This window comes from Nannobrachium achirus (genome assembly GCF_963921795.1).
Source record: "Nannobrachium achirus genome assembly, chromosome: 10".
NCBI classification, from domain to species: domain Eukaryota; kingdom Metazoa; phylum Chordata; class Actinopteri; order Myctophiformes; family Myctophidae; genus Nannobrachium; species Nannobrachium achirus.
The window spans coordinates 25,704,187-25,726,717 of NC_137819.1; the positions used below are offsets into that span (position 1 = coordinate 25,704,187).

At 48.3% G+C, this 22,531-nt stretch overlaps 1 protein-coding gene across 1 annotated transcript in view; it reads right to left on the reverse strand.

Annotated features, from left to right (window-relative positions):
- The window catches only part of csmd3b (CUB and Sushi multiple domains 3b), a gene marked incomplete at both ends in the record, with an annotated part of 797,030 nt that overhangs the window by 279,510 nt on the left and 494,989 nt on the right, over positions 1-22,531 (reverse strand). The window contains 2 exon segments of the mRNA XM_080735998.1: positions 16,914-17,038; positions 17,402-17,489. Of these exon segments, the coding sequence (XP_080592124.1) occupies positions 16,914-17,038; positions 17,402-17,489 (213 nt within the window).

The following is a 22,531-nucleotide window of genomic DNA, read 5'->3' on the forward strand; positions in this document are numbered from 1 at the left end:
TGTACTTACAGCGGGTGTCCTAATTATTTAGACTAGAGCAAAAATGTTGCAATACATTTTATTTTCCTATCAGGATGCAACAAAGGAATCGATGATGTCGGTATGAAGTTATGCAATGATATCTAACTATTAATTTACTGAATGTCTGTCCGCCGTCTGACCGTCTGTCTGCATGCTGACATCACTGATACTAAATTGTGTCGCCACCATGGTAACAACGCCCAACTGACATCAAACAAAGCCCAACTGACATCACTGACTGACATCACTGACTGACACCACTACAGTGCCCAACTTTGGAGATGACATCACAGACTGGCCAGGACACGGAACACCATATATGGGCATAAAAGAGTGCCAGCCAGCCAGACGGATACAACGGGTATTGCACAACTGGACATCTATGGGTCTGGGTTCTCCAACATTACTTCTGAGACTCCAACATTCAATCCCTCAACGCACATCCCCGGGCACAGGACTAGTATTAAGTAAACTAAGTAAGCCTTGTCGAGCCATGAGGCCCATAGAGCAGAAGCCTATCTCCTGTTTCTGTAGTGTGAGGCAGCTTGATGTACAAGTACACCCCCTGGACAGGATGCTAGTATGTCGCAGGGACTTACCTCCAAACCAACCCTTGATGCTGAGTGCCAAGCAGGGAGGCATTGGGTCTTTGGTTTGACCCGGGCCGGGGATCGAACCCTACCTCCCAGTCTCAGGGCGGACACTCTAACCACAGGGCCACTGAGCTGACCTTGCGCAAATATGGCCAAGGTTTAAGCCTGATCAGAGCCCCATTGACTTCCATTATAAAATGAAATTTGAATAACAACAAAATGATAAAATATGCCATGTAATAATTAGTGGAGGTACTTGTGTGCTACTGGCAGTGTACACAAGCGATGTGGCGTTGGTCAGTCCAGCGGTTTTCCATATTACCTCCAGATACACAGACCAACAAGACACTGTAAGAAAGTACTCTTTTGTTCCCATGGAAACTAACTTCAACTATGTGGAAAACATGGCGGGTGGCGGAAGCGCAGAGAGACACCCCCCCAGAAGTCAACGGATCCATATCGTCACTGTCGGGCAGAAACCTCGTATCTCCAAGTTTCAAATTTGTACTTTTTATCACCAAGCAAAGCCCTGCTTCATCATACAAGGCCGTCGCACAAATGTAGTCGCGAGGCGTTGTGTGCTTGTAGATCTGCTATTTTCACTAGTTTAGTTCATTTTTAAAATGATGAATACAAAACGAACGGTCTTGGACATACAAGGTTTCCACCCAGGGACGTGCTGGCCATTGGGAAAAGCGGGACAACTCCCGAACGGCCGGTTCATTCCTGGCCGGTCCAGGCCGGCCATTAGGAAAAAATTTAAAATAAACCCTTCGTTCCATTTTGGAGGCTGGGCGGCCAAAAAAAAGTAAATCGTCAGTCGGGCAGAAACCTTGTATCTCCAAGTTTCAAATTTGTAAATGTTTTCGTAGAGCAAAGCCCTGCTTCATCATACAAGGCCGTCGCACAAATGTAGTGAAAACAGCAGATCTACAAGCACACAACGCCTCGCGGTGCGAGGCTTTGTGTGCTTGTAGATCGGCTGTTTATTGTCATACCTCCAGACAAGGTCCCCCTATGGGATAACAGCGCCATCTGGCGCTGCAACAGAGTAAAACTCATAAGCTCCCGTACGAGAAATATCATTTGTCGGGAGGGCTGTCAATCACAAACGAGGGCACCGCCCCCGAGTGTATATAAGCCCTGTGGGCTATCATAACTTCCTCTTCCGCACCTCTGCTTACCTGCAACTAGAGTGTCGCGAACTCAGCCATATAAGTTATATTTCTGTAAAGTTTAGCCTAAGCGACGGCTAGGAAGTCGGCCACTGGCCTTTATAGATTATCTCCCGTACGTTTTCTACTTCTATTCTTCCTACAGTTCGGTCTTTTTCTTCACTTTCGCTTTGAGTCTTTACTTCTTCTCTGTACGTTCTGCCACGTGTCTCCCTGCCCTAGCTTAGCTTCGCTTAGCTTCGGTTAGCTCACGATGGCAGCTCGTCGGCCCACAGTTAGCAACCTGCTAGCTAGGGTACCGAAGAAGTGCGGCCTTCCCAGCTGCAAAGGCCTCATCGCCAATGAAGATACTCATCCGTTCTGCATTGTCTGCATGGGGGTAGGACACGCCTTGGCCTCTCTGTCCCCTCCGGCCCCGGCCACGGGGGTGAACTGTACTGACTGCCTCCAGTATGATGTTCCAGCCCTCGAGGCCCGCTGTGAGATCGCTGGCGCTGGTTACGGCCTTCACACCACGGTCTCCGCCGGATCCCTCCCAGACACCTCTCCTCGTGTGCCGGACAGCGCTGCACGCCACAGCGCTGCTTCTCGCCACGTGGTTAGGCCTCCAGCGGCCTCGCCCTCAGCTAGCTTCGGTAGCCCCGTTGCTAGCGGGTCTGCGGCCCCTGTTACCACTGCTGTTTCTCCGACGGGCTCGACTGGTGCCGTGCCCAAGAAGAGAACATGCAAGACCGCCCACGTTGCTCCACCGCCAGCTGCAACCTGGACCGTCCCCCCCAAAGAATTCCACCCTCTAGTCGTCGGTGACATTCCTCTCTCCTTCTCCGTCCCCCAGCTACGGGCTATGCGGCCACCTAGCCCCGTCTCCTGGCATGCTAGCGACGGAGACGAACCGGAGCTAGAGGACTACGACATGGATGAGGTGGACACGGAGGGTGAGTACTCGGAGGAGGACGAGTCCTCTTTCCCCTCCGGACAGGGCGGAGGCGCGGCCAGGGTGGTTCCTCATGCCGAGGCTTCCACCTCCGCCGCGTCCTCCCAAGCCCCTTCTGCCTCTCTCCCCCCTTCCATGCCGGCTGGGGCGAGAGGGGCAGCGGCACAAGACCCAGACTCCATCCCCATGGACGAGCTCTCGGTGCTGGAACGTGCTACCATCCGTTGTGGCCTGGAGCTGCCGCTCGGAGACGCGCCACTCGGACCACGGGCTAGAGTTCCCCTCCTTGGCCAGGATGTGGATTCCTCTCCCCCGCTTCGAATGGAAAAGCTCCCACTGGTCCCAGGCTTTGCAGAGGCCCTGCATTCAACCTGGACTACACACAAGGACCCCCCCAAGCTCCCCTTCCTGGTCGATTGCCGCGACGCAGAGAAGGCGGGAATCCCCTTGTGCCCTCCCATGGACAAGCTGATGGCCCAGTCCCTTGTCGGGAGCCTCAAGCCAGGTCATGAGCGGACCGGTCCTGGAGGCCGCCCTCCCCTCAATCTGGCCGTGGGGAAGAAGCCTCCTGGGTTTGCCATCCCCTTTGACGACAAGCAGTCTTCCAGGGTTAGGAACTCTTACAGAGCCTCCGCGCTGGCAGCCAGGACGATGAACGCCACCCAGCTGCTGCTTTTCTCCACCAGGCGCCTCCTTAGCGAGATGCGGGAGGTGCCTGACGTGATGGTGGAGGAAATGGACAAGTCGCTGCGCATGCTGATGGACCTGAATGTCCACGCAATCGAGTGGCTTGGACACGGCATGGATTACTGCATCCAGGCGGAACGTGCCAGGTGGCTGGATAAGGTAAAGTGTCCTGGCAGTTCCGGAGAGGAGACCGAGAAGGTCCTGCAAGACCTCCCCGGCCACCCTACCTCCCTCATGGGCGGTGGACTGGAGCTTCTCCGCCAGGAGGTGGCGGATAAGAAGATCACTCTGGAGCTCCTGGAGGCCACGACGGACCCCCAGGTACCCAGAAAGGAAAAGAGACAGGGACGGAGCAAGGCCCCTGGTCAGGCTGACAGGGGGCGCTCTTCCTCCAAGCAGGGGAAACAGAACAATCCCCCTAGGACCCCCTCTTCTTCCTCCGCGGGACCCCCTCGCACTGCAGCGGGGGCTCAGGCCCGCTCTCAATCCCGCCACCCTCCCAGGCATGGGATACCGGCCAGCTCCCACAAAGCCCGTGGGAAGCCGCCGCGGAAGTGACACTGGACTCTGGCGGGGTCCCCCTGAAAATTCAGGGGACCCCCCCTTGCAAGCGCAGACGTTTGGACAATATGAACAATTTTTCTTATGCAAAGAAATCAATGTTTATTCCTCCTCTGTGCTCTCCTCCAGTGCCTATATTAAAGAGTGTGTTGATAAAACAATGCCTGTTTATTTCAAACCCACCTGCTTTAGTACAGACGACCCCATTTTGCATGAATTTAGCCAGTGTAGAGAAGTCCAGGCTGGAATTTCTTTCCACTCAGAAAATATCGCTTCCTCCAGTCACGCAGACAGGTTACAAGCAGAATATTTCTCTTTGCAAAATGTTCCCAGACAAGCTAATTCCTATTCACAATGGTATGGTCTCACTAGTGTGCAATACCCCTCTGTCTCCACCGAGCGGCACTGTTATGCCGACTCTAGTTCAGGACAGGAGTTTGGTCTTAGCGTCAGGGAAGAAGCCAACACATATCACCCAGGGTCGGCCTCGTCTTCCCGCAAGGAAGCATATAAAGGCCTTAGCACAGGTTGTAAACGTAAATACAATTCCCCGAGCCGGGGATTATGTTACTTATGCGATGAACCCTGTCCCCCGGGCTCCACGCTATGTGCCGCCTGTATTTTTAACAAGCGAGGCTTCTTGGAGGCCACGTGTTCGTCTCCCACCGGATACGGAAATAAGCGTACCGGAAACGGAAACGCTCTTTCCGCCGGTGTCTCCGCGCCTTCCGGCCCGGCGTCTAGCGGATACGGATACGTGCCCGGATACGGAACCTCTCCCTCCCGGCCCAGTAGTCCCGCTCAGGCGGTACAACCCCAAGGCTTCTCCGTTGCTCAGCAACACGTTAGCACAGTGTGCAGAGCAATGGAAGCGTTGCAATCCGAATCACTGGGTGTTTCGGACGGTGACACGGGGCTACAGACTACAGTTCGCGAAAATACCCTCCCTATCCAGCAAGGTTATTTATACTCGAGCCCGCGGCTTGAAAGCGGATGCCTTGAGGGAGGAGATAGACTCACTATTGCGCAAGGGCGCTAGAGTGGAGTTATCACGCGACCAGAGCCGTTTAGGCTTCTGGAGCCGTTATTTTCTGGTTCAGAAAAAAGGAGGGGGGCTGCGTCCGATTATGGACTTACGTGCTCTGAACAAGCACTTGAAAAAGTTCAAATTCAGGATGCTGACGTCAGAGTCACTGATGAAATCAGTGAGACAGGGGGATTTCCACTGTTCAGTGGATCTGAAGGACGCTTATCAGCACATCCTCATTTATCCCCCACACAGGAAGTTCCTGCGGTTCGCCTTCGAGGGGCGCCTGTACGAGTACACGGTCCTCCCTTTCGGTCTTTCCCTGAGCCCTCGGGTTTTCGTGAAAGTGACCGAGGCAGCCATTGCTCCACTGAGGCATCAGGGAGTCAGGCTGGCGAACTACATAGACGATTGGATGATTTCCGCCGCCTCCTGCTCAGAAGCGGCGCGCCATACCAATCTGGTGTTGTCACACCTGAAGGCCTTGGGTTTCAACGTCAATTTTGGCAAAAGCATGTTGTCACCCTCCCAGCAGATTTCCTTTATAGGAATATCTCTGGACTCGGCCACCATGTCCGCTCGCCTCTCCCCGGAGAGGGTGGACAGGTTTCTGACTTGTCTCGGCTCCTTCCGACTGAACCAGGTGGTCAGGTACAAGGAGTGCATGAAGTTGACTGGGCTGATGGCGTCAGCGGTGCAACTTCTGCGTCTGGGCAGGTTTCATATGAGACCTTTCCAGCGGTGGTCACTGGCGCTCAGGATTCCTTCCCTGCAAGGGTACAGGAAGGTGACAGTCAGCCAGGCCTGCATGGACGCTCTGGTCCCATGGAGGGACCAGGCGTTGTTGACGAGTGGGGTCTCCATGGGCGAAGTGGTGTCACGCAAGGAGATCACCACAGACGCCAGCCGCTCGGGGTGGGGCGCCACCCACGAGGGGCGCTCAGCCAGGGGCCTGTGGACCCAGGCCATGTTGGAGTACCACATCAACTATCTGGAGTTAATGGCGATCTACTTGGCGCTCAAGCATTTCGAACCATTTCTCCGGGGTTGCCATGTCCTGGTCAGGACGGACAACACGGCGGCCCTGTATTATCTCAACAAACAGGGCGGCCTCTCCTCGCGTACGCTGGATCAGCTGGCGCGCGAGATGACCCTCTGGTGCTTGCCTCGGTTGAGGTCCATCAGAGCCTCCCATGTCCCGGGCCTTCAGAACGGCGGCGCCGATCTGTTGTCCAGGGGGGAGCCTCGTTACGAGGATTGGTCTCTCCAGCCTGCGGTGGTGAGGCAGATTTTCTCCAGGTTCGGTCGACCTCGAGTCGATCTCTTTGCCTCCCAGGAGAACGCGAAGTGTCCCCTTTACTTCTCAGTGAGGGGACCTTCTCCTCTGGGGACGGACGCGTTTGCTTACGAATGGCCACAAGGTCTTCTCTACGCGTTTCCACCCCTGGAACTGATCCTTCCCACTCTGGAGAGGATCAGATGTTCCAACCAGGAGGTTCTTCTGGTGACACCATCCAGGGGAGTGTGGAGGTCTCTGATCACCCCACTGCTCTCTCGACCCCCTTGGCGGCTTCCCTTGCACAGGGATCTGCTGCGCCAGGCAGGGGACGAGATCTTCCATCCAGACCCACGGGGCCTAGACCTGTGGGTTTGGCCCGTGAGAGGGAGAACCTGCTCGCAGCAGGCTTCTCACCGACGGTTGTAGCCACTATTCAGAGTGCTAGAGCCCCCTCTACTAGGGCTGTGTATGATGGAAGGTGGAATGCCTTTTTGGACTGGTGTGAGCTACAGGAGCCACCTGTGGTGGCTCATATAGCTTCGGCCCAGAGGGTGTTAGATTTCCTGCAGGACCGCCTGGACCTTGGTCTGGCGTTCTCTACACTGAGGGGTTATTTAGCGGCTATTGATGCCTGCCACCTGGGGGTGGCAGGTAAAGGCCTTTCTAAAATCCCTGAGGTGGTCCAGTTCATGCATGGTGTTGACCATTTGAGACCTGTGACTAGAGCCTTGTTTCCTGTGTGGGATCTACAAGTGGTTCTTGAGGGCCTTTGCAAGGCACCCTTTGAACCGATTGGGAGGACCTCTTTGAAACATTTAAGTTTCAAAACAGCTCTTTTGCTTGCCTTGTCTACGGCTAAGCGTGTGAGCGACCTTCGTGCGCTCTCTGTGAGCCCTGATTGTATGAGGTTTCTCAATAATGACTCCAAGGTTCTTCTTAAACCTCATTTGAGTTTTATTCCTAAGAACCGTGTGGTCCCGAAGGAACCTGTTGTTTTGACGGCTTTCCATCCTCCTCCGTTTGCATCAGAGGAGGATAGGCGTCTTCATTGTCTTTGTCCAGTTAGGGCCCTGAAGGCCTACTGTGATAGGACGGTGGACAGCAGGTCTACTTCTCAGCTTTTCGTGGTCATGAATGCCCGTCAACGGAAAGCGGTGTCCAAGCCCACTCTGTCGAGATGGCTTGTGGATGCAATTAGGTTGGCTTACACCCGGTCTGGGTCTGAAGTGCCGGAAGCACTTAAGGCCCACAGTACTAGGGGTGTGTCTACCTCTTGGGCTTTGTCCAAAGGTGTCTCCATTGAGGAGATTTGTGCAGCGGCGAATTGGTCTTCGCCGTCCACCTTTGCGACCTACTATCACCTGGACGTTGTGCCTTCTGCTATGGCGCATACGGTTCTGGGTGCTGCTGCCCTTCCTACTATGTAGTGGGGCGGCTCTCTCCCCTTCCTGAGATAGCATGCTGCTGTCTCTAGGATACGTGGGGGGGGACCCTGAGTTTTTCCCTTATATTACTGCAATTTTATAAGGTGGACCTGTGTCTGCCCTTAGTGCATAAGGCAGGCCTCGGTCTGTCAGGGTCTTTTTCTGTCTGAACACGCCCAGGCCCTGTGGGTCTGGGTCGGATCAGTCCTGAAAGGGGTCACGTCGGTTGACGGGACCTCCTTCCGGGTGTGGTCGGTGTGCACGACAGTCTTGTCGGTTCATGGCTTCTCGGGGAGTGTATGAGTCCCATAGGGGGACCTTGTCTGGAGGTATGACAATAAACGTATAGGTTCCGGACGGAACCATGTTTATTTAATACCGGAGGACAAGGTCCCCCGAATAAAGCCCCTCGGTTCGCTAGTTGCGGGCTTTAGAGGAAGTTATGATAGCCCACAGGGCTTATATACACTCGGGGGCGGTGCCCTCGTTTGTGATTGACAGCCCTCCCGACAAATGATATTTCTCGTACGGGAGCTTATGAGTTTTACTCTGTTGCAGCGCCAGATGGCGCTGTTATCCCATAGGGGGACCTTGTCCTCCGGTATTAAATAAACATGGTTCCGTCCGGAACCTATACGTTTAAATCATTTTTAAAATGATAAATACAAAACAAACGGTTTTGGACGTACAAGGTTTCCACCCGACAACGAGGAAATATAACTCATGTAATTGGCCCACTGGCTTGTCGCTTGTCATGATCTGAAATGGCAAATCTTTGAGTAGCGCTATAGAGAGAGAGATCTCTCTATAGCACGCAATGAGGGCCTCTGCAACTCTTTTTCCCGGGCTGAATCAGGGGCCCAGCACGTCCCTGTTTCCACCCGACAACAACGATATTCATCCTCTGTGTTTGCTCTACAGTCTACGTGTCTCCCGGTTGTTTGAAGAGTGTAGCGTCCCACACGCTGCGTAGGCGAGTTCCTGTCACGCTGTTCAAATGCCAGCCGAACTATCAGCCGCGTCGGGTCACATTCTTTTATGGTGTTTGCCCTTAAGCTCAACGAGGTCATTTGCTGAGTAAGTGTCACCGCGGTTTACAACAGGTCTAGGTTGAACACTCCTGAATATGAAGGATGTCACTCTGAAAAGGGCTATAAATTATTTTTTGATGAAATGGAACGGTGATCTTATCGTGACCTCAACTCAGCTCGTCTGAAGATGAGATGATCGAGCTCTTCGAAATGTTACGTTTTAATGAACTCTTTGTGGCGCGGCTCGTGTAGGAGGCGAGCACTCTGGATCAGTGGTCCTCCAACTGTTTTAAATTGCAAGGACCCCCAGTTTGAGTTCAAGGACCCCCTAACTTAGAGCGCAAAAAATGTCTGTACACTTTCAGTGTTACAGTCTGGTAACTCAAGGACCAGTATGGGTCCCTGGCACCCATTTGTCTGTGTGTGTGTGTGTGTGTGTGTGTGTGTGTGTGTGTGTGTGTGTGTGTGTGTGTGTGTGTGTGTGTGTGTGTGTGTGTGTGTGTGTTTCTCTGCCAAGGAAATACATATCACAGTTTTAGTGGAAGTCAACGGAAGTCGGACCCAGCTGAAACCTTCAGGGTTCGATTGATTGATAGTTAGGAACCAAATGAACCTGTATTGTAGGTCTGTAACTCCGACGGTGTACAAATGACCCTTATAGGTCCATTTGGTTCCATTTTGTACACCATCAGAGTTAAATTACCACTGAGGATTTTACAGCGCAGATTTACACCTCAGAGATCAATAACAAATGGGTGTCCGTGACCTAATGCATATGAAAATGAATAAAAAAGCGTGAGAACTGTGTGTGCCATCTATGATCAGCATGGGAGCCGCGGCATCATTTTAGACCCTACTCTTGTTTACTCTATGTCTTACAACTCCAAACTCCAATGATGACTCAACGCTGACTTTTACTCCCGCGCATGGTGTCATCGTATAGGATTAAACAGCCATGACATTATTAGACGCTGGCTGTCACATTCTTCCTTCTCACTTTAATCCTCTGGGTGTTGATAACCCTCTATCCCAGCGACCTGTGGGCCGAGACCCACTGGTGGGCAAGCCCCTCAATTCAGTGGTAAAACACAATATCAAGGAACAAAGAAAGTACGTAGCTCGCACTCACTTTTGGTCGCTCCAATATTTATTGACAACAAGGTCTTCTTCAGTACTGAAGAAGACCTAATCGGTCGAAACGTTTATCTATCTGGCTGCTTGTTGTCAATAAATACTGGAGCGACCAAAAGTGAGTGCAAGCTACTTTCTTTGTTCCTAGTGTTACTGCTTTGGCAGAATGGAGGATGTGCGTTATTTTTTCTTTGAAAACACAATATCAAAACATCCAATTTCAAAAAACTTTCTTTAACCCATTATGACCTGAGGCTGATTCTACAAATGCCTTCTAAACCAGTAGTTCTTGGAAGATTGATGATACAAAAATAGCAGATGTACAAGCTCGTAGATCTGCTATTTTCTTTATGTTTTAGCCAGCGCTAAAACATAAAATCGGTGCTTTCTCGCTTTTATTGTGTTAAACCCGTGAGGAATATATTTTCATTGCGGTAAGAACGTTAGAACTCAAAGTATGCAATAATGTTAGCTGCATTGATCCAAAGCTGGGAACACAAAATGCACAGAATTGGAGATTTCCAAGTGGATTCTGATCCAGAAAAAAGCGGGGAACCAAAGCGCTGCTCTATCCTCCTACATCAAGGGTCTTCAACAGGGGGTGCGGGACCCCTAGAGGGTCCTCAGAGTTACTACAGGGGGTCCTCCAAATCTTTGTGTGATAGAAACCTTTTTTTTTCTCGCCTTTTTTTAACCCTAGCGTCCATATTCTGAGAACTTTAGCCAAAAATAGCAGAGCTATATACAAGCTCACAACGCCTCACACTTTGCTATTTTCTGCAAAGAGGTTTGGTGTAGAGGGGAAAAAGAGCCTACTAAGTACAGAGTGAAAGGTCAAGTTTATTAAGTATTGACGGTCCAAGTGGTTGAAAGAAAACACAAATTGACATGAATCCAAAATACACTGATGATTGTGCTGTCAAACGATGAAAATATATGGAATCTATGATAAGGTTGTGCGGGTCCCTGCTTCATCTCTCTCTCAACTAAGGGGTCCTTGGCCTGAAAACGTTGAAGACCCCTGTCCTACAGTCCTCGCTATCTCTCCTCTTCTCCTCCTCCCATACCTCCAGCCTCCCTCGTTCCTGACCTCTCTCTCTCCCTCTCCGCTTTAGATCTCACCAAGTTTTACTTTGGACTTTAAGTATGTCACAAAAAGAGCACACACACACGCACGCACACGCACACGCACACACACACACACACACACACACACACACACACACGCACGCACGCACGCACGCACACGCACACGCACACGCACACACACACACACACACAGAATGAATATTGGTTTTTATGTTAAAGTATGTGTCTCCTAGCTACACTCTGAGACCCACTGAAGGGAGACATGACAAATGACTTTGGCATTTAACATGACAGATGACCGCTGTGTGTGCGTCTGGGTCCACGTGCGCATGTGCGCGTGTGTGTCGTGGATGTCTGTGTGTAACCGTGTGTGTGTGTGTGTGTGTGTGTGTGTGTGTGTGTGTGTGTGTGTGTGTGTGTGTGTGTGTGTGTGTGTGTGTGTGTGTGTGTGTGTGTATGTGTGTGTCCGTACTGTATGTGTGTGACTGCGTGTAGGCGTGTGCGTGCGTGCATTTATTATCTTGAGCTTCATTTAACAGTAGTGGCCAACTTCTGTACATAAGCAGTCCTTTACAAACTAAAAGTAAGACTTAAACGAGGGTGGAGGAGATAACGTCAGCCTGCACTATACAGTATAATCCTTTGTGTAACTCAGGGGTCTTCAACGTTTTCAGGCCAAGGACCCCTTAGTTGAGAGAGAGATGAAGCAGGGACCCCACAACCTTTTCATAGATTCCATATTGTTTCATCGTTCGACACCACAATCATCAGTGTTTTCAGACATCAGACATTCCCCCTTCTCCACCAAACCTCTTTGACAAAAATAGCAGATCTAAAAGCTCCCAACGCCTCGGAGCGCAAGGCGTTGTGAGCTTGTAGATCTGCTATTTTTGACTTAAGTTTTCATAATATGGACGCTAGGGTTCAAGTGGTTAATATAAACACAAAGATTTGGAGGACCCCCTGTAGTAACTCTGAGGAGCCCCCAGGGGTCCCAGATCCCCTGTTGAAGACCCTTGGTGTAAAGGTGGTTGCACACTGCTGTGTTTTTCGTTGCGAAATGCGTTTTTCAGGGCAAGGAGAGAGAGAGAGATAGAGAGAGCAAGGGACCGAGTGGTGCGCGAAACGGGCGGCAGTGTGCAAACGTGACTGACATAACGTGAGGTTGATTTTTTTATTTGCGTGCTCCGAAATTCACCCCGATATTCGGCCCGAAAAACGCAGCAGTGTGCAACCACCTTAACTCTGAGTATAACACATGTATCCCATAGCCACTTCAATCCTCTGTTCTTAGAGAAACAGTTACAACTGTAATTCTCTCCCCTGTCCACCGCAAATGCTGGTGGTTGAGCGGAGTCCCTCAGGGCTCTATACTAGTGTATTTTTTGGGGAAGGCTTACCCCATAATATGGATAGGATTAATTGATTGTGGAGTTTGGCCAAACCCCCCAAATCAATCCTCCAGTTCTAGGCAACACAGAAGTTTGTGTGTGTGTGTGTGTGTGTAGGGGGGGGGGGGTTCAACTCAAAAGGTATATTAATGACATAGTTCAATGTTGAAAATGGGTGGTTCAGGGGGCACGGTGGTGCAGTGGTTAGCGCTTCGCCTCACAGCTAGAAGGCCATGAGTTCGATTCCCGCCAGGGGACGCTGTGGGCACTGGGACGTGTTTCTCCCTCCACGTCATCTGCGCTGACCCTAGGTGGGGTCGGCGATAGGGCCTTTCTGTGTGGAGTTTGCATGTTCTCCCTGTGTCTCCTAGGGTTGATACCCTCACAAAAACATGCAGTAATCCTGGTCTCAATAATGCCTCCCCCTGGCCAGCCGGGGCGCTTGATGGAGGAGAAAGGAGCTGGTTGGAATAACGTGTTCCTTCCACGCGCTATGTCCGTCCCGGGGAAAAATCCCCCCTGTCAGGTGAAAAGAAACAACTTGGACTACTCATGCATTGAAGGAAGCATGAGGTCAGTCCGTTGTCTCCCCAGGCGCGGCAGAGGGAGAGCAGAGCCCAGGATTACATAGGCAATTGGCACTGGGTGAAAATGGGTTAAAAAATAAATAAATGTGTGGTTCTCCCCTTTAAGGGGTTAAACGACTTTTATACTATACAGAAATGAGCTGATCTTCAATCTCACAACATGTGGTCTTGAGCTTGTAGGTTCATTTCGATGCGTGACACACTCTCTTGTACGACGGAGCATAAATTAGGCATTACCTGTGTGCGGAAATAGCTGCACTTCAGGTGGGGGCATGAATTCACATACATGAATAACCAGTCCATTAAGAGAAGCGATGAAAACGGAACTGGTAAAATCGATGTCCTTTCACATGCAGGTTATTACAGTTTGTGAGTGTTTTATCAATCCAAATCACTTGAGTGATTGAAAGGGTATAAGAGCACATCCCCCCCAGTTAAAACCTTATTCATTCCCTGCCACTTGGGGCCACTGATGTGCAGTTCATGAAGTGTGAGAACTCTCCATTGCATTAAAACAAATGAAGTGTGCGCGTGTGCCTGCGTTTTCAGTAAGAATTCTGTACTAGTACACATCCAAAATTCATGAAAGAAAAGAAAAAGGTAACTTTTAGAACCTTCACACCACTGGTTCTCAAGGTAGGGTCAGGGGAGGACTACCAGGGGTCCTTGAGGGAGCTCTGGTGGATCCCCAGCTAAGTGGTTGATAGGAAAATGGACAGCATAAACCCTGTATGGTTTATGGGCAAGTGTACTGTATGGGTCAGTAAGTCAGAGAGTGCAGGTTAAATTTGTAGCACATTCTCAGGGTTAAATTAACACAGAGGTTTTTACAGTGTACGGTAGATCCCAGAGAATCGTATCAGCCTAGTGTGCGGTGTCTAGTGTCAAACTGGGGGTCCTTGAAATACTGTAGGCTCTAAGCACAGCAGCCATATTGCAAAGAAAGTGGGCCATTTCCTTAATTCCTTCACGTGTTACCAATGACACTGATTAAAGCACAGGTCCATTCTGGTCAAACAGAGTCAGGGTGATGATATTGTGCATGTTGGCTCACAGGAAACACTCTGTTACTCCAGTGGGTCTCAAAGGTTCCAAATGGCCCCTTATGTGTCTTTAACTCTGAGAGTGTAAAAAAGGAACCAAATGGACCCATACGGGTCCATTTGGTTCTATTTGTACACTCTCAAGAGTTATGGTGGTCCTTGAAATCAAAGCGTTTGAGAACCACTGTAAATGGAACATGAGCCATAATCAGAATCATTGGCAACACCTGTGATTGAGTGAAGGACCTGTCGAAGTATTTCCAATATGGCTGTTGTGCATAGAGCCTATTGAGACGTTTCTGAATCACTTGTTTATACCCCCAGCCTCAAGTGCCCATGGTCTGGGGACTTTGTCACTTTTATTAACTTCAAACACTTCACTCCCCTTTAACTTTTTCAGTGCCAGATGTTGTTATTTATTATTGGGTTTTGTGCCAGCAAAAGCACCTTACCTTTGCGATGTTATAGACAAAGATGTATTTTTTTTTTTTTTTCATTATTATTTTTTTATTTTCTCCTTAAAGAGGTGTACCGTGGCTCTACCAGCAGTAGAGGGCAGCCTCATGCAAGAATTAATGTGAAAATGGCCGCAGTAGGCTACAGTAGGTCAAGGCAGCTCAGTCGCTACAGAGCAATAGATCCAGAGAAAATCACATGGAAGTGTTTTGTTACTCCATTGATGCTAACGTCCAGTGGGTTTTTGAGAGTACTTTTACGGGAGCTGTCTCAACGGTACACACTCGCGCGACCCCTCATCAGTTTACAGACATCAAACCAAGGTACAAAAGAACGAGCCAAAGAACGTACAATTCACCCTTTGTCAAGTCCCGCCCATTGTCCTGCCCCTCTCCACACCCATTGGTTGCTGTGTCTTGGTGGGACATTCAGTGGGACATTCCATCCACTGCCATGTTAATTCAGTTACTTCATATTGTTATTCTGTGTGCTCAATTCTAATTTCAAACTTTGTTTCAATCAATTGGAGCTGCTCAGTGGCAGCATAGTGAATCAGCATATTTTTAAATGTTTTTATTTCTCCAAAAATTATGTTTTAGCTAATTCAACATAAAAAGGCGGAACCAGGGCGGGACAAGGCAGATAGAGCCTGCTGGTTGGTCAGTCAGGGACCAACCAGGAGGCTAACAAAGGGTGAATTGGCATTGCGCCGCCGTCAAAAATGGGGCAAACGGGAACGTTCAAAGCGTGGATAGAGTTAAGAACAGTCATCTAAGAGGAATTTGGAGCAGCCGAAACGCCTCGGTTTCCCCTCAGCCTTCGGCCACAGGTCACGAGGGAACTCAGGGAACCACTGCACAGCAAAACGCAGCCAGTGGCCTGTGCTCTCATGACCTTTAAGTTAAAGGAACAAAAACGAAAAAGAAAAGAAAAGAAAACGAACTGTGCCCTGTGTTTCTTCACCGGAAACAACAACAACAACACTTGTTTTCTCTGAGGAGTGGTGCTGTCAGGGTTTCAATTTGTACAAAAAAAAAAAAGAAACGGGAGGGGGCATTTTCTTACAGTACCACTTACAGTACACATGAAACCCACCAGGTGCGCAAGCAATCATTCTTGATGAATGCAGTCGTTCTCACTGTCCGCGCACGGACGCTCCACTCGCACACGCAAAGGGCTTAAAATAAATTGAAATGTTTTGTATATAGGGTGACCAGATATCCTGCTGGGGCTCGGGTTGGGTGACTGGTGAGAAGAGTCATCAAAGCGTGGCTCTGGTGTGTTAAGCCCTATATACTGTACAGCACTTCATCATAATAACGAAAAAAGGAAATACCTGGTAGAACTAGAGCTATTTTGTGTTGACCTACAGCAGTGGTTCTCAAAGTGGATTCCAAGGTCTCTGTGGGTTCCTTTATGCAGAGCCGTTTCTGGGCCCATGGGGGCCCTAAGCATGATTCTGCTATGGGGCCTTCCGAAAAAATAATAGGCCTAATATTTTTTATCATTTTTTAATCCATTTTATAATGGAAATATATATATATAAAAAATATATATAAATGAATAAATAAAAAACGACAACAACAGGCAACGTATTTTTGCTATGTTTGATTTGTTCTTTTCTTATTTAAAAATGAAAACTTCCCCATGGGGTGCTGGAACACCTGCAGCACCCCTAGTTCCCACGCTGTGGCAGAGTCCTGCACAGTGGCCACTGTGCCAAATTCACTATCACTTTCAGTGTGTGGCGATGCGCGGAAGCAAAGAAAGTCACCACAGTTTGATTTGATCATTGCTTAGTCAATTATGAAGGGATTTCAAAAATTAAAACGTCTCCATATTGCTTGGGAAGTGGCCTTTTTCACAGCGCGATTTCGGTTTGAAAATGATTAACCATGCAGCACTAGTTCTTTTCTGCTGAGGAGGGGGCGGTGGGGGCCTTTTTGGTCGGCGGGGGCCTTACGCAGTCTGCGTAGTCTGCGTATACGGCCCACTGGCGCTGCCTTTATGGGTGCCTAAATTGACCCATACAAGTCTGTAACTCTAACAGTATACACATTTGTACAAGTTTGAGAAACACAGTATGTGCCATTCCTTTATGGTTTAGCCTCTGCCAGTCAGCAGTGCTGTATGTGTGTCTGTAACGTGTGGGACAGTGGTTGTAATGTCAGTCAGCAGTGCTGTACTGCAGTGGTTCTCAACCTTTTCAGGTTAGTGCACCCTCCGAGCACTAAGAGTTGAGGCATTACATTGTGTGCAACACGGTTCTATTGTGAAAATAGCAGATCTACATGAGCATGTAGATCTGCTGTCAGCAATGTCAGCAGTGCTGTACGAGTGTCAGTAAGGTGTGTGACGGTGGTTGTAATGTCAGTCAGCAGTGCTGTATGTGTGTGTGTAAGGTGTGTGCCAGTGGTTGTAATGTTAATCAGCAGTGCTGTATGTGTGTGTGTAAGGTGTGTGCCAGTGGTTGTAATGGCTGACCTTTGCAGACAGGCCTGTGGTCGCTCCACGCCGCAAACACCTCCGCCACCCTCTGACAGCTGATGGTCTTACTACCCTGCAGCACGTAGTCCTCCCCGCAGGTGAAGTGGATGTCCCCGCCGATGCTACACACGCACGCGCACACACACACACACACACACACACACACACACACACACACACACACACACACACACACACACACACACACACACACACACACACACACACACACACACACACACACACACACACACACACACACACACACACACGCGCAAAACATGAAGGAGAGAGTTTATAAAAGAGAACATATATAGGTTAGAATCTGCATATTGTTGCTGTCGGGCAGAAATCTTGTACCTTTCACATTTCTATGACCTACTTCGTCGTACAAGAGTGATGCACAAGAGAAGTGAGAAGTGCCTGTGCGCGTGTGTGTGTGCGTATGTGTGTGTGCGTGTGCGTGTGCGTGCGCGCCTACATACCTGAAATCGTTGCCATGCCGCTTTCCATTCTCGGGCTCTCCGGGGTCGGGACAGAGGTTAGACGCCTGTCTCACACCACCTTCATTTACTACAGGCAGAGACACACAGACAGGCGGGTTAGTGACAGACAGAAAGGTTAGTGACAGACAGACATACATACAGACAGACAGACAGACAGACAGACACACACACACACACAGACAGACAGACAGACAGGCAGACAGACAGACAGACAGACAGACCAGGGGCGTCAACTGGTTATGGCAGGGGTATGCAGCTGCCATACCCTGGGTCCAGGGGGGAGAATAAAAGTTACTTTTAAATATAAATCCATGAATGTCTTTTTGTCTATCTGCCCTGGTTATTATGTTGTTAAATTACAGTAAAATAACTACAAATGCAAAATGTAACAAAATGGTCAAGGTATTATGATTATATTCTCCAGACTTGTATTCTCCCCATTTTGACAAAATGGTATATTCCCAGGTTCCGCAGGTCAGCTGCACAGGTGCAATGCATTATTGTTAATTGTGGCACGCTTACTAACAACCATTCCAGGCTGCCATATCCAGCCCAAGAAACCGTAGAAACCTGTGTAAAAAACTGAAAGATTTTTTTTTTTTTTTTTTTTTTTTTCAGACATTGTGAAAATAGCCTATCTACATGCTCAAATGCCTCGGGGGAGGCGTTGTGAGCATGTAGATAGGCTATTTTCACAATATAACCGTGTTATACAAAATGTAATGCCTCTTTTCCATGAGGACTCCCATCTTTGCCATACCCTAGCTTTTGCTGAACTGACGCCACTGAGACAGACAGGCAGGTTAGTGAGAGACACAGATAGATGACTTCCAGACACACTGACAAATCTCACACGGCGCTGCAGATCCATCATGGTTCAGGTGAACCATCTGGTGTCAGGCCTTTCACACAACTTTTCCTTTAAAAGCAATTTACGCTGCTAGACCGGCGGTACTGTATCAAGTCCATTGGCAACACACACATAGAGGCACGCACACACACACACACACACACACACACACACAGACACACACACACACACACACACACGCGCGCACGCACGTGCACGCACGCACACGCACACGCACACGCACACGCACACACACACACACACACACACACACACACACTTGTGCACGCATACACACAGGTGCCACCTACAAGACCACACACACACTCAAACACTCACACGCACACGCACACACACACACATCTGTATCTGGCTGCCTCCGATAATAGCGCCGTAAGTGACTCAAAGCCAATGGTAATAAAAGAGGAAAAAAGGATTTAAGAAGATCTCTTGATCAGTATTAACTCATTTTGTGCCCGCGATTTTCGGTCGCAATGATGTCCAGAGTGCCTCACGCAGGCTCCATCCGCTTGCACTCTCTTATTTTGAAAGCCAGAAGTGCCACAGCGTGATCACTTCCGGTCTGACGTCATCGGGTCGTGCGCCGGAACCGATCATTGTTTACGTGGTGCCATGCTGGATTGCAATGGAGCGTTTATACATGTGTTATATAAGCGAGCATCTGCCTCCATCTTCGCTTCTAAAGTGTTGTTTTGAGATAATGGACATTAAAGATGAGATCGGCCGTCCACCTCAATGTTATGGGATGACTATTGTGTGCTCGTGGAGCCGTGATGATGACAAATCAGCGCGGATTTTCGTCTCCGGACATCCGGCCATTCTACTCGGTAATGTACTCAACGTTACAGTAATTTATTACTTTTTGCGCGACATCACGCATTCGGCACTGTAAGTACTCTAGTACTTATTGCGTGACATCACGCAAACGGCACTAGATGAGTTAACAGATTAGATGTCAACCAATAAAATAGTTTATTTCCCTTTCAGTCATAACTGAAATGTGCTGGCAGGCGTGATACTCCCTGAGGCTCCACAATCCATTGATGCTGGATCTGACTTCATCTTTAGTAGTTGACATCCACTTCTCAACTCTTGGTGAGAAGGGACCCATTTCTTTCATTTAGTGAGTTTAGTGTGTTTTCACAGATTTTGGGTTTTATTTAATTTTTTCAGTCACAGTCACAGTCGGGAAATCTGTTAAATTTTTTGTGGAAATGCCGGTATCTTCACTCTTGTGTTGGCATTGCATGTTTGGGTGCGACATGTTGTATTTAACGGCTCATGACTAGAGAACCAATGGTCGAAATAACTTACTTTTTTTTTTTTTTTTTTTTAAACACAGAGATAACCTAAATAAATATTCTGTGACTAATTGGTCACAGAATAATAGGGTAAAGAAAAACTGAAAATCGTTGGCAGAATGGGTTTTTGAAATGTTAGAAGGGACGAAGTGAAACGCCTGAGTGATAATGTATCCATTTGCAGTGGTTAACAAACGTTTTCAAATACTGTAACTGTAGTGCAATAAAAATACAATAGATTTTGGCTCCGAGATGTAGCGGAGAAGCAGTATAAAACATTGAAAAATAGTACATACGCGATTAAAGTACCAGTAAGACTCCCTAATCGGGAGATAAGCGACCGTAGGTCGCTTATCTCCACAAATAGGGCAAAAATTTGTTTTTCCAAAATCTTCCTGATCCATGTTGATGACATGAGTGTAGACATACTGTGTAGTGATTTTCGTGATTTTAGGGCAAAATCTGTAGGAGCAGTGTCCAAAAATGTGTTTTTAAAAATCGTCCTGAAGGTGGCGCTATATGGGATAGATTCATGTTGATGGGATGAGTGTAGACATACTGTGTAGCGATTTGCGTGATTTCAGGGCAAAAACTGTAGGAGCAGTGTCCAAAAATGTGTTTTAGAAATCGGCCTGAAGGTGGCGCTAGAAGAGGGCCATGTGAGAAATGAGGGGTGGGGTCTCCGCGTTGCCTTGGCGGACGAATAGGTACCGGCCCCGGCTCTCCCGGACCCTCCTAGCCCTAGTTACGGCATTTTATGTGAGCTGCAGTGGAGGGGGTCCTCCACTGGGGGCGCCACCACTTTTGCATCCGTTCTGGAGCAGCAGGAGTCGGTGGTCCCCGGGAATTCCCCGTGAGCAGCCCCGTTGGGGTGGTCATTTGGTCATTTTTGCACATTTGGTCATTTTTTACATCTGGGGGTCCCCCAGGGACCTGGGGGTCCCTGGAGCTCCGGGGGTCCTTGGAGGTTATAGTTTGGCAGCCAAGAAGCGTGTGTGCAAAATTTGGCATGGATCGGGGCAACGGTTGCGGAGATATGAGCAGGGCAATAGTGTGACGTGTGAGGTGTGACAGACAGACTGACTGACTGACGGACGGACGGACGGACTCACAGCTGGTGGAGGTTTTGATAGTAAATGCGACCTACAGTCGCAAAGAGTACTTCCAAATTGTACTTAAGTACAGTAGGCTACTTGTCTGCATGCGTCTGCGTGCTTGTCTCGGTGATGTCCGGTATACAGTATAGTCGTAAAGCCATAGGGAACACTGAGCACATTGACACGGTGGTAAATCGGCGTGTCACATTGACGCGTTCCGCTGCGGTGCCGGTGACGCTCGGCAGCCATTCTACATAAGATGCCAGCCAGGGCCTGAGTCTGTGTTCAGACATGTCTCTACACAGTAAAAGGACTTGTACTACATTTGTTATTTCTACATTGTGGAATACCTTTACTTCAACGTAAAGAAAAGAAAAAAGAAACTCTGAGTTCTTCTTCCACCACTAGCCACGAGAAGGACAGGACGAGGGACAGATGGTTCCAAACACCACCACGGACGGACGGACGGACGACACAGGGATGGACGCACCGACAATTCCCTAATTCTGATAATTATTAAATATGTGCATTTCTTTTTGAGAATTGGGAAAATGTGTAAATTGTCAAAAAATATCAGATCTTTTGACAAATCAAACCCTGCCAGTGCCAACACATCTGATGATGATATGATCTATCTATGACATATCTGTCTGTATCATCCTATTGCTGATCAGAGAAACTTTCTTTCGTACATTTATTTTATTTATCTTAAAATTAAAGCTAAATGTGTGTACAGGTGTTTTTATTTTATATAATTATTATATAATATGTTATATTTTTGATGTATTTATTAGCCCTTTGTGCAATGAAACCACAAAAACAATCTCCCTTTAGTGATTTCTTGAAATAATTATTTCTTCCTTTTGTTCCTTTTGAAAGACACGAATGCTTCTTCACCCACGTTCGCCCACACATGCTCGCACGCACGCAAGCACACTCTAACAGACTTTGACGTTTAGAAAGTTTTAAGAAAAATAGTTGTCGGGTTCAGTTCCAGGAAGAGAAAAGGACAGTGTGCATCTGCAGAAAGCTAGATTAAATGCAAATGTGGAGATTACTTTATACCAATTTGAAAACATTTCCCTTCATAAAGTAACAAGCAAACAAAACAAACAAAAAACTCGGATTCAAACACATTGTGCATGGCACCATGGCAGCACCGAAGTTTAGGACATACAAGGTTTCCACCCGACAACGACGATATATAAGGCTTTTATAATTTTTTGCGGCTCCAGACAGATTTGTTTTGGGTTTTTTTGGTCCAATATGGCTCTTTCAACAATTTGGGTTGCCGACCCCTGACCTAACGTATGCATGGTTTCTCAAACCAAGCCATGTCATAGTTCCGACCTCCCATTTTTCCGACCACCCGACCACCTAAACCTGTAACATTAACCCTAACCTCAGTACAACTAACGCTGGTGAACGCTAACCTGGTGAAATGCTAACCTGCCGACGCTGGTGAATGCTAACCTGTTGAATGTTAACCTGGTCGGAAATGTCAGTGTTAATTCTTTCAGCTAATTTTGATTTAGTCTTAGTCTTTTGAATAACACACCATTCAGTCTTAGTCCTGTCTTAGTCTTCTGAAATTGTTTTGTCTAGTCTAGTTTTAGTCGACTAAATATCAAAACATTTTAGTCTTAGTCTTTTGGGATTAGTATTAGTCTTTTAGTCTTCGTCACTGTCTTCTACTGCCTGTTACTTGGTCAAAATAAATACATAAAAGATGTTTTTGGCTATAATTTCATTGCAGTTACATACCAGTGTTCATTTTACAGCCATTAGTCTTAGACTTAGTCTTAGTCTTATTCTTTTGAATAACACAAATAATAGTCTT